The sequence below is a fragment of the Nicotiana tomentosiformis genome, chromosome 4, assembly GCF_000390325.3.
Source record: "Nicotiana tomentosiformis chromosome 4, ASM39032v3, whole genome shotgun sequence".
Lineage (NCBI taxonomy): Eukaryota > Viridiplantae > Streptophyta > Magnoliopsida > Solanales > Solanaceae > Nicotiana > Nicotiana tomentosiformis.
In genome coordinates this window covers 110,327,765-110,340,787 of record NC_090815.1, presented here as the reverse complement: position 1 = coordinate 110,340,787, position 13,023 = coordinate 110,327,765, and the positions used below count along the sequence as shown (strand labels likewise).

The window sequence follows — 13,023 nt, the reverse complement described above, 5'->3', positions numbered from 1 at the left end:
AGATGGTACTATGCGAATGTGCATCGATTACAGGCAACTGAACAAAGTTACAATCAAGAATAAGTATCCTTTGCCACGTATTGATGATTTATTTGACCAGCTATAGGGAGCGAAGGTATTCTCCAAAATTGATTTGAGATCTGGGTATCACCAGTTAAAAATTCGGGATTTCGATATTCTAAAGACGACATTCAGGACCCGTTATGAATTTTTTGTGATGTTTTTTGGTCTGACCAACGCTCCAGCAGCATTTATGCACTTGATGAATAATGTATTCCAGCCGTATCTTGATTCGTTTGTCATGGTATTTATTAATGATATCCTGGTGTACTCACGTAGTCGGGAGGAACCTGCACAACACTTGGAGATTGTATTACAGAGGCTGAGAGATGAGAGACTTTATGCTAAATTCTCTAAGTGTGAGTTCTGGCTTAGTTCGGTGGCATTCTTGGGACACATAATGTCCAGTGAAGGGATTAAGGTGGATCCAAAGAAGATAGAGGCAGTTCATAGTTGGCTCAGACCATCTTCAGTTACTGAGATTCAGAGTTTTCTTGGCTTGGCCGGTTATTATAGTCGTTTTGTGGAGGGTTTCTCGTCTATTGCATCGCCTACGTCTAAATTGACCCAGAAAGTTGCTCTGTTCAGGTGGTCGGATGAGTGTGAAGAGTGCTTTCAAAAGCTCAAGGCAGCTTGGACTATAACTCCAGTTCTAGTTTTGCCTACAGGTTCAAGGTCTTATACTGTGCATTGTGACACGTCGCGTATTGGTCTCGGCGCAGTGCTGATGCAAGATGGTATGGTGATTGCCTATGCATACAGACAGATAAAGGTACATGAGAAGAATTATCCGGTTCACGACCTTGAGTTATCAGCTATTGTTCATGCCTTGAAGATTTGGCGGCACTATTTGTACTGTGTCCAATGTGAGGTTTATACTGATTACCGGAGTCTACAACATCTGTTTAAATAGAATGATCTTAATTTGCGGCAGCGGAGGTGGTTGGAGTTGCTTAAGGATTATGATATCACCATTCTCTATCATCCCGGAAAGGCCAATAAGGTGGCTGATGCCTTGATTCATAAAGCGGAGAGTTTGGGTAGCTTAGCATACTTACCGGTAGCAGAAAGGCCTATAGCCTTGGATGTTCAAGCCTTGGCCAAACGGTTTGTCAGATTGGATGTTTCTGAGCCGAACCGAGTCTTGGCTTGTGTGGTTTCTCAGTCTTCTCTTTATGATCGTATCAGAGAACGTCAATATGATGACCCTCATCTGCTTGTCCTTAAGGACACAGTTCAACACGATGATGCCAAAGAAGTCACTATTGGGGATGACGGTGTATTACGGATGCAGGGCAGGCTATGTGTGCCTAATGTAGATAGTTTGCGTGAGATGATTCTCCAGGAAGCTCACAGTTCGCGATACTCCATTCATCCAGGTGCCGCGAAGATGTATCAGGATTTGAGGCAACACTATTAGTGGAGGCAAATGAAGAAAGATATAGTTGGGTTTGTAGCTCGGTGTTTAAATTGTCAACAGGTGAAGTACGAGCATCAGAGACCGGGCGGATTGCTTCAGAGACTTGAAATTCTGGAGTGGAAGCGGGAGTGTATTACCATGGACTTCGTAGTTTGGCTCCCACGGACTTTGATAAAGTTTGATGCTCTTTGGATGATTGTAGATCGGTTGACCAAGTCAGCTCATTTCATTCATGTGGTTACTACTTACTCTTCGTAGTAACTGGCTCAGGTTTACATTCGCGAGATTGTCATGTTTCATGGCATACCGGTATCTATCATCTCTGACTGGGATACGCAGTTTACATCATGGTTTTGTAGAGCCGTACAATGATAATTGGGTACTCGTGTGGAGTTGAGTACAACATTTCACCCTCAGACGGATGGACAGTCCGAGCGCACTATTCAGATACTAGAAGATATGCTTTGTGCTTGTGTGATTAGATTTGGGGGGGGGCGCTTTGGATCAGTTCTTGTCACTTGCGGAGTTTGCTTACAACAACAGTTATCAGTCAAGCATTTAGATGGCGCCGTGTGAAGCCTTATATGGTAGGCAGTGCCGGTCTCCAGTGGGTTGGTTCGAGTCGGGCGAAGCTAGACTATTGGGTACGGACTTGGTTCAAGATGCCTTGGAAAAAGTTAAATTGATTCAGGATCGGCTTCATACAGCCCAATCTAGAAAAAAGAGTTATGCGGATCGGAAAGTTCGTGATGTTACATTCATGGTTGGTGAGCGGGTCTTGCTCCGGGTTTCGCCCATAAAGGGTGTTATGAGATTTGGGAAGAAGGGCAAGTTGGGCCCTAGGTATATTGGGCCTTTTGAGATTCTTGAAAGAATTGGAGAGGTGGCTTATAAACTTGCACTATCACCTAATCTCTCTGTAGTTCATCCAGTGTTCCATGTTTACATGCTCCGAAAGTATCACGACGTCTGTCTCATATGTTAGACTTCAGTAATGTCCAGTTGGATAAGGACCTATCTTATGTTGAGGAGCCAGTGGCCATTTTGGATAGACAAGTTAGAAAGCTAAGATCAAAGACTATTGCTTCGGTAAAAGTACAGTGGAGGGGTCACCCGGTTGAGGAGGCGACTTGGGAGATCGAGCATGATATGCGTAGCTGTTATCCTCATCATTTCAAAACTCCAGGTATAATTCTAAATCCGTTCGAGGACGAACGTTTGTTTAAGAGGGGGAGGATGTAACGACCCGGCCAGTCGTTTTGAGAGTTGTAGCCCAATTTATTGCTCAATTTATGCTTCATAGTTGTTATGTAACTTGCCGGGGTGATTAGTTTTGGTCCGGTGAGGTTTTAGGAATGAATTGGAACACTTAGTTCCAAGGTTTAAAATTAAGTTGAGATAGTGTCCGGATATCGATTTATGTGTAAATGAACCCGGAATAGAATTTTGATAATTCCAATAGTTTCGTATGGTGATTTTGGACTTAGGAGCGTATCCGAAATTTATTTTTGAAGTCCGTAGTAGAATTTGACTTGAAATGGCGAAAGTTGAATTTATGGGAAGTTTGACTGGGAAGTTGACTTTTTGATATCGGGGTCGGAATCCAATTTTGAAACTTTTCATAGATCTGTTATGTCATTTATGACTTGTGTGCAAAATTTGAGGTCAATCGGAATTGATTTGATAGGTTTTGGCATCGAATGTAGAAGTTGAAAATTCTTAAGTTTCTTAAGCTTGAATTGGGGTATGATTCGTGAATTTAGCGTTATTTTATGGGATTTGAGGTTTCAACTAAGTTCGTACGAAGTTTTAGTACTTGTTCGTGTATTTGGTTGAGGTCTCGAGAGCCTCGGGTGAGTTTCGGATGGTTAACGGGTCAAAATTTGGACTTAAATAACTGCTGGAATTTTTTTGCTGGAAATTTGTGCTGAAAAAATCGAGATCATAAAAATCGAGGTCATGAAAAATTGAGGTCATGAAAATCAAGGTCAGAAAAATCGAGGTCATAAAAATCGAGGTCAGGAAATCAAGGTCATAAAAATCGAGGTCATGAAAATTGAGGGCAGGAAAATCGAGGTCAGCGCCTCAACAGAAACTTTAAGTTATAAAACGGGGGTTTCGTCCCATTTTTTCATTTTTGACAAATTGGAGCTTGGAGAGAGGCGAATTTTGAAAGATTCTCAAGGAAAAACATCGGGGTAAGTGATTTTGACTCGGATTTGGTCAATATACACGAATATATCATTGTTTTCATCATTTAATTCGTGTTTTGAGGTAGAAATTTGGGAGAAATGAGGAAGAGTTCTTGGACTAGAATTTTGAGGTTTTAGTGAGATTTTGTTATCGGATTTGAGTAAAATCGGTATGGTTAGACTCGTGAGTGAATGGGCTTTCGGGTTTTATGATTTTTATCGGATTTAGAGATGCGGGCCCGGGGGGGAGGGGGTTGAGCCGATTTCAGAATTTTGGCTATAATTTCGTATTTTCTTGTGAAATTGATTCCTTTAGCCTATATTGATTATATTGTACTGCTTGTGGCAAGATTCGGGACGTTTGTGGACCAATTGATGAGGCAAGGGCATAGCGGAGTAAGATATTACGCGGCTTTGAGATAAATAAAACTTCTAAACTTGATTCTGAGGGTATGAATCCCGAATTGGTGTTATAATAATTGTTTGGAGGTGCCGCACACGATAGTTGACGAGCGTGTGGACGTGCACCATTGAAATTGTGACTTGAATAAATCCTGTGAAGTTTTAAAATTAAAGAATCATGTTATTATCTGAACATTTTCACGTTTTAGAGAAATTGAGTTGAGGCTTTTACAAAAGATCATGTTTAGGCTACGTACCGATATTTTGGGACCCATGGGTCGTGTTGATATTGAATTATTTGTTTTAAGAATGTACATTTCTCACTCGGTCATATTCATCCATTGTGAGGATATTTATGGGATCGAGTTGCGTGCCGCAGCAGGCCATATTGGCTTTATATATATTATTATTATATGGATCGGAGTTGTCCGCTTGCAGCATGCCTTATAGCGCTTAGGCTGAAGAAGCCCTTTCGGAGTCTGTACAAACCCTCCCAGTGAGCGTAGATGATTATATATATTCGGGATGGACTTTCTAGGGCATGGACTTGCCTTACTTATTTATATGTTGTGATGAAATTTCCCTGGTCATGGATCTTGTCCCTATCATTTACATTGGGGATACATTACCCCAGAGCTGGATTGACCTTATACGGTACTGAGTGACTGACTGTCAGTCGATGTGTATATATATGGAACGGAATATCCCTGGGCTAGATTGGCCATAAACAGTACTGAGTGACCGAATAATTTGTGATCAGTATTTACATGAGGCCTTTCTACTGAGATGTCATATTTTTCATATCATGCATTATTGATTCATTTCACTTGTACTGAGTTTAACTGTTGAACTTGAAAGCATGCCTATATTTTTGTACCATTATTTATACTAGACTGTGCATGCGGAGCTCGTCACTACTTTCAGTCTAGAGGTTAGTTTTGTTACTTATTGAGTTGGTTGTACTCATATTACACTCTGCACCTCGTGTGCAGATCCAGGTACTTCCGGATACGATGGTTGCTAGATTTCGGAGTTTCTTCTGTTGGAGCTATGAGGGTAGTTGCTTGATGTCCGCAAACTTGATTCCCTTCCTATTTAGTTATTGTACTATTCTATATTTCAGACAATAATTTTTTTATCAGTCATACTTTGTATTCATTTAGATGCTCATGTACTCAGTGACACCGAATTTCGGAAAAGTTTATATTTGTATTTGTGAGATGTCTTCTGCTGAATTTAATTATTATATTTTCAAACTCAAGAGATATAGTGGTTTATTGAGATTGTCGACTTGCCTAGTATTGAGATAGGTGCCATCACGACATGTGAGATTTTGGGTCGTGACAGTTAGATGTCACTAAATAAAAGTTAACATCTATCAATACCAAAATTAACTATATTACTCTTCCGCTTCTTTCGATTACAGAATTAGTAAGAAGTTAATATGTAGTACGAAATAGATAGATGTTAACAAATTAAATAACACCTAACTGTAAAGCAGATAAAATTTAATAAAAAAAACTTCAACTCAAACATGTGAAATTGAGGGATAATATCTACTATTATATAGAAATATTAAGACGTGTCATTCTCCTAACACAAGAAAAGTTACTCCATAATGAAGTTAGTACTAACAAAGGAAATGTTCTTGCCCATTAAATAAGAAAATAGAAAGAAATATTCAAGAGAATAATTCCCCCTATTTAATTAAAAATAGGTGCTAGAGTAATTTCTAATATTATAATTTATTCATAACTAGAAATATAGACACTGTAATAGCTAAAAGAAGAAAAGAAAGCACTGAAAGAAGCAAGGAAAAGAGGAAACTCTCCTCTCGGTTTTCTATTCTAATGAGAAGCTCAATGTAGCGCTATTTATAGATGGAAAAGTATATTATATAACATTGATTTCTCACATATATATTCCCAAGTTAGCAACTTACATGTGCTTGTAGTTGTAAAGTTTGCTGAAATTTAATCCTCCAAATAGGCAAGAGGGTTATTTACTTGGATTTTTTCATGTGCACAAATACTTTCATCATTTGTAAAGTTGCATACACCACTTTACTTTTAATTTTTCAGCATTATAGTTCTTCTTTTCAAATTTGGAAAGTGAACCTTTCTTCTCATTGTTCTTTTTTCTTATTAGTTTAATTATTTCTTGCAAAGAAAGAAAATATATTAGTACTAAAAATTAGATTCCAGCTCAACTTATGCATGGTATTTTTCTCTTATCAAATTCTCTCACACTTAAATATTTGCTTGTCCTCGAGCAAAAAAAATAATAAATCAAATAAACATGGTAGCTAAACACTTTAGGTAAAATCATGAGAAGTTTTGACAGAGAAGAATTACCTAAGACCAATCCACGAGTTCAAACAACTTTTAACCATACTCATATTCACCTATTGAGTATCGAAATCATAATATTTTCTAATCCCAAGTGTGTCTCACTAGATGAAGAGAGATGTCCATATATCACACAATATATAGATAAAGAACAGAGAAGGGCATGAATAGAAAAAATCGTTCACTTTCAACAAAAGAAGTACATCAAGCTACTGGAAATTGCCATAATCTTGACTATTATGTGGTTTTCTATTAATATAGAAGTCTATGAGTTGAGATCATGTAGGACTTTTACAAGATTGTAATGAAGGCTTAGGGATCGGAAGGGTACATATGGATAATAGTGACTCAAATTCCCTGTAGGCTCTACACTTTACTTTATCGTTCAAGCACGATTGTCTTCCATATTTCTTTAAGCAATCGACATCCCTTTTTTAAACCCATTCACAACTTTCATTTTTCTTAATTGAATGGAGATGACAATATCTCTTTGTTATTCTCTTTTGTAATTTTGTTTTTCAGAATTTCAGAAGCAACTATTTTTTTTTTATTTCTCATAAAAACAATTCAAGAGATCAACAAGCTCAAATAATTGTTCTTTCATCAATTACACCTCACCCCTAGATTTTTACATTTAGATCGACTCTTAAGGTGCCTAAAGGGAATTGGGTGAACAAATAATAAGTTGTAACAACAAACAAGCTAAGGGTTAAAGCTTGGCAACCAATAAAAAAAATATTATTTAGGCTCAACTAGGCTAACTAGGGATAAAATCATCAAGGTAGGTTAATTTAGGATGTGGCTCAACAAAGAAGGCCTACTTTCATTTCTCAACTCAAAGATCTACCTAGAATTTCACTTCAAACCACATTCAAGGCAAGTTCTAGATTTCCAAATAAGCAGGAGAACTAGACAATATAAGCTAACCGCACAATACACTTGGAACCAACGAAAATTATAATTTCAATCACCAATAAGTAAGTATGAGCTTAGAAAGGTAATCATAAAACTCATGAATGGTACTTAATCAAACTCGTCTTTTGTTTTAGTCTCATACTTTTCAAGTCAAATCAAGTTTAGCCAACTTATTTACCAAAATAAATTAAATAACTAAAAGTCCTAAAAAAATATTCGGCTCAAAATATTACGACCATGTCAAAGAACCGAACAAGAAATCCATGGAAGTACATGAAATAAGTCGCCTTAGGAATAAGGTAACTCAAATTTTATCTTGTTGTTTTTGTTTTTTTTTAAATAATTTTACTAAAAACATATTTTTCAGTTGTAACATATACTTTCTTTTTTTTTTTGCTTTTAACAGAGAAGAAAATAACACTTTAAAGAAACACATATATAACAAACATATTCCTCTACCCCCAAGCTTAAATAATTTCATGTCCTCATGATAAACAAAATAAAAGAAGATAATGGAGCTTCCCTGATTTTTTTCGATTTTGCCCTCAATTCCTTTTTCTTGGCTTCTCAAAGTTTTTCTGATATAGCAAAGACAAGATTATGGCAAAGAAAATGTTCTTTTTCATGATATGAAAAAACTTTCATTGTCGAAATCATGGGAGTGCTTCTTTATCATGACAAAAAATATATATTAATATATATTACAAACACACACACACACACACACACACACACATATATATATATATATATATATATATATATATATATATATATAATATAAAACATGCAATTATTATTTTATTTTTTAACCTTTTTTTAAGAAACAAAAAACTAATTTTACTATATATATTTACTAGAAAGGAAATATTATATGTTACTACTAATAATTACTTAAAAGATTAAAGAGAGGGAGAGAAAATAGTTCTGAGTTTAACATCGTCAGCTCGACTTATTTTAAAAATTAGGCAAAAAGGATTGTTGAAACCTGTTTGTCGAAGAATCTGCTGATATAAGGCTTCAAACGATGACCATTTACTTTGAATTTGTCTCCCCCATCTGTACGTTGTATTTCAATGGAACCACAGGGGGTCACTTTTGTTACAATGTACGGCCCTGACCAACGTGGCTTGAATTTTCCCCGGAATAATCTCAACTGGCTATTGTACAAAAGAACTTGGTCTCCAACTGTAAACTCCTTATGGCGAATGAAGTTATCATACTATTTTTTGTCTTTTCTTTGTACAATTTAGCATTTTCATATGCTTCAAGTCTGAACTCTTCCAATTCATCAAGCTGCAACAGACGAATTTTACCTCCATCTAGCAAATTTAGATTTAACAACTTTATAGCCCTATATGCTTTATGTTCTAGTTCCACAGGTAAATAACAAATTTTTTCAAAAACTAGTCTATAAGGAGATGTGCCTATGAGAGTTTTGAAAGCAGTTTTGTATGCCCATAAAGCATCATCTAACTTTAAAGAGCAATCTTTTCGAGAAGAACCAACAAATTTTTCAAAAATATTTTTTAATTCTCTATTGGATACTTCAACTTGCTCGCTTGTTTGAGCATGATATGGAGTTCTTATTTTATGAGTTACTCCATATCTTGACAACAAACTAGCGAATTGTTTATTTACGAAATGAGTTCCCTAATCACTTATGATAACTTCTCGAGTTCCAAATCTAGAAAATATATTTTTCTTGAAAAATACACAAACAACATGAGCATCATTTTTTCTAGTAGCTATTGCTTATATCCATTTTGAAACATAGTTAACAACAACTAAAATATATTTGCATCCATTTGAAGGAGGAATAGGACCCATAAAATCAATGCTCCTAACATCAAATATTTCACATACAAGGATAGAATTAAAAAGTATCTCATCCTTTTATGAAATGTTACCGCTTCTCTGGCATTTGTCACAAGTGGCGACATAATTTCTTGCATATCCAAATAAAGTGAGCCAGAAAAAAAAGCTTCAAGCACTTTTGCGGTTGTTCGTCTTCCTCCATAGTGTCCTCCTACAACTCCATCATGATAGTGGCTTAGGATATCGTTCATCTCTATTTCTGGTACACATCTCCTGATCATGCCATCTGCACAAAATTTAAACAAGTAAGGATCTTCCCAAAAATAATATCTTATTTCTTTTTGAGTTTTTTCCGTTGTTCATAAGACAAATTTTTTGGGATCCATCCTCCAACTAAGTAGTTGGCAATGTCAGCAAACCAAGGTGTCTGATTTGTAACTGTTGCGATTGTATAAACATGCTCATCAGAAAATTCCTCCTTGATATATGTTGTCTCCGTTCGAGGATTTTTCAAATGTGATAAATGGTCAGCTACCTGATTTTATGAACCTCTCTTATATTTTATTTCAAGACTAAATTCTTGCAAAAGAAGTATCCATCTTAGCAATCTGGGTCTAGCATCTTTCTTTGCTAAGAGGTACTTTAAAGCAGCATAATCAGTGAATACTGTAACCTTTATTCCTATTTAATGCAAATACTACTACAAGTAGCTCCTTCTCAGTTGTGGCATAATTCTTTTGAGCTTCATCGAGCGTTCTACTAGCGTAGTAAATAGGACTGAAAATCTTATCTCTCTTTTGTCTCAATATTGCTCCAACTGCTATATCACTTGCGTCACACAATTTTTCAAATGGTTCGCTCCAATAAGGAGAAACAACAATTGGAGCATTAGTCAAATGTTCCTTGGCAAATGCTTTCCTGCAATTATCTGAAAATTCAAATTTTGCACTTTCATCAGTAGATTAGTCAGAGGTTTTGAAATTTTTGAATTTTTTTTATAAACCTTCTATAAAAACCTGCATGCCCTAAGAAGCTTTTAATGCCCTTAACATTGGTAGGAGGAGGTAATCCTTCTATAAGATCAATTTTAGCCTTATCAACTTCTATTCCTTTAGCAGAAATGTTATGCCCTAAAATAATTCCCTCTCTTACCATGAAGTGATATTTTTCCCAATTAAGAACCAAATTTGTCTCTTCATATCTTTTAAGTACCAAAGTTAAATGATAGAGATCTTCAAATGTCTTACCAAAAAGTGTGTAATCATCCATGAAAATTTGAAGAAACTTTTCAGTCATGTCTAAAAAAATTGCCAACATACAACGCTGAAATATAGCAGGAGTGTTACATAGTCCAAATGACATTCTTCGGTAAGCATACGTACCTTGGGGGCATGTGAATGTGGTTTTCTCTTGGTCTTCTGGAGTAATTTGTATCTTATTATATCCATAGTATCCATCAAGAAAATAGTAAAAACCATGGCCTACAACTCTTTCAAGCATTTGGTCAATAAAAGGTAAAGAAAAATGATCTTTCCTTGTGTTATCATTAAGTCGTCTGTAATTAATACAGACTCTCTATCCCATGACTGTTCTGGTAGATATGAGTTCATTATTTTTATTTTTTCGGTCATACCTCCTTTCTTTGGTACTACGTACCTGCATAAGACCTACCCAAGAGCTCTCAGATATCGGATAAATGATACCTGTCGCTAGAAGTTTCACTACTTCTTTCTTGACGATTTCTTGCATTGTTGGGTTCATTCTCCTCTGGGGTTGGACTATTGGCTTATAATTATCCTCCATAAGGATCCTATGCGTGCAAATAGCCGGACTGATTCCTTTGATGTCACCTATAGTCTATCCTAAGGCTCTTTATTGTTCTCTTAACACCTCCATTAGTTTTATTTCCTGTTATGCAGTCAAAGAAGATGAAATAATTAATAAAAATAATTCAGGTTCAAGAAAAATATATTTCAAATGAGAAGGAAGAGTTTTGAGTTTAATTTTTGGTTGAACTTCTTCTAGTGAGACTTTCTCATTTTCAAAATCTTTTTCCAGCATTTCAGCTTTTTTCTGATTGTGATGTCATCATCAGTTGTGGTACCTGACTTTGCCAAACATCTTTCCCATGAATCAGTAATCAACTGATCATCCTTATATTCATCTGTAAGGTCATTCAACAAATCAACTTGAAAACAAGATGATGATGACTCATCCTCAGGATATTTTATTATTTTCTGCATGTCAAAAATCATTCTTTCCTCATCAACCTGCAAAATTAATTGTTCTTGATGGACATCAATTATTGTTCTTCCTGTTGCAAGAAATGGTCTGCCTAAAATCAACGGTATCTCAGTATTTTCTTCCATTTCAAGTACTATAAATCTATTGGGAATATAAATTTATCAACTCTAATGAGAACATTTTCAAGTATTCCTTTCGGTTTTTTAGAACTTTGATCAGCCAATTGTAGAGACACACCAGTGTCGTTCATTTCACCAAGTTCTAATTTTCTGAAAATTAAAAAATGCATTAGATTTATTGAAGCACCTGAATCACATAATGCTTTTTCAAAGTGAGCACCTCCCAAAGTATAAGAAATTATAAAACTGCCTGGATCACCAAGTTTCTGTGGAAGCTTATTTTGAAGTATATCACTATATTTTTCTATAAGCTTAACTACTGAAACTTCTTCTAATTTTCTTTTACTTGAGAAAAGATTTTTAAGAAATTTAGCATATGCCGGCATTTGCTTCAAAGCATCTGTAAAAGGTATGTTAATATAAAGTTATTTTAAAATTTCTAGAAATTTTGAGAACTGTTTGTCAAGCTTTTCTCTTTTTAGCTTTTAGGGAAATGGGAGGGGTACAGAGTAAGGATTTTTCATCAATTCATTTTCAAGTACCTTTTTCCTCTATCTTTTTGTTCTATTAGAAGTTCAGAGTCTCTTTTATTCTCACCTTCATTTACCTGTTCCATTTCTTATGGTTTTCCTCGTCTATCTGCATATGGATCATCAAGAGTTTTACCTGACTGCAGAGAGATGACTTTGAGGTGTTCCTTTGGATTTTTCTTGGTGTTACTTGGTAGAGAACTTTTTATTTGCCCAGACATGAGGGTTGCTAATTGGCTCATCTGGATTTCCAAATTCTTTGTCACGACCCAATTTCACATATAGGTCGTGATGGCGCCCAACACTATAGCTAGACAAGCCAGCTAGGGATTTAAACACATATTCAACTCTTTAAAAAAATTAACCGAGTAATTAAACTCTTACAACTTGCAAGAATTAAGACAATAAAAAAAGATCTGGTAAATTATAAAAATACAGGAACGGAATTAAATCCAAAAATTCTACTAGTGTGTGCCAAGACCTGGTGTCACAAATGTATGAGCATCTAGTAGATTACACAAAAATTCCAAATAATGTCTGAAATAAAAAAGACAGAATAAAATTTCAAGAAGAGGCACTAGTTGCTGCAGAACGATTCAGAGTGGCAGCTCACCACTAAGCCTCTGGATAACGTGAATGCGCGCCGATAGGTCCAACTATATCGCCTGTGTCAGGTCCTGCACAAAAAGTACATAAAGTGTAGCATGAGTATGTGAACAACGTATACCCAGTAAGTATCAAGCCTAATCTCGAAGAGGTAGTGACGAGAGGTCGACTTTGACACTCACTAAGGGTCAAATATATTAAATAAAATAAGAATAGAAATATTTAAATCAATATGATTTATAGAATTTACAATAATTTTTCTTAACCAGCAGAAATAATTAAATTCCTTCAAATACGATAATTCCCCATTTATTTAACTTTACAAGCTGCAATTAAAATATCAAGTTATCGTGTAATTATTATTATTAG

The 13,023-nt window shown here is 35.6% G+C and overlaps 1 protein-coding gene across 1 annotated transcript; it reads right to left on the bottom strand.

The window, feature by feature from the left end:
- Positions 1-11,532: 11,532 nt before the first annotated feature.
- LOC138910335 (uncharacterized) lies at positions 11,533-12,134 on the bottom strand. The gene is made up of 2 exons (XM_070201566.1): positions 12,116-12,134; positions 11,533-11,918 (listed from the first exon to the last, which is right to left on the bottom strand). The coding sequence occupies exons 1-2, from the start codon at positions 12,132-12,134 to the stop codon at positions 11,533-11,535; spliced, it is 405 nt and encodes a 134-aa protein (XP_070057667.1).
- Positions 12,135-13,023: the final 889 nt, after the last annotated feature.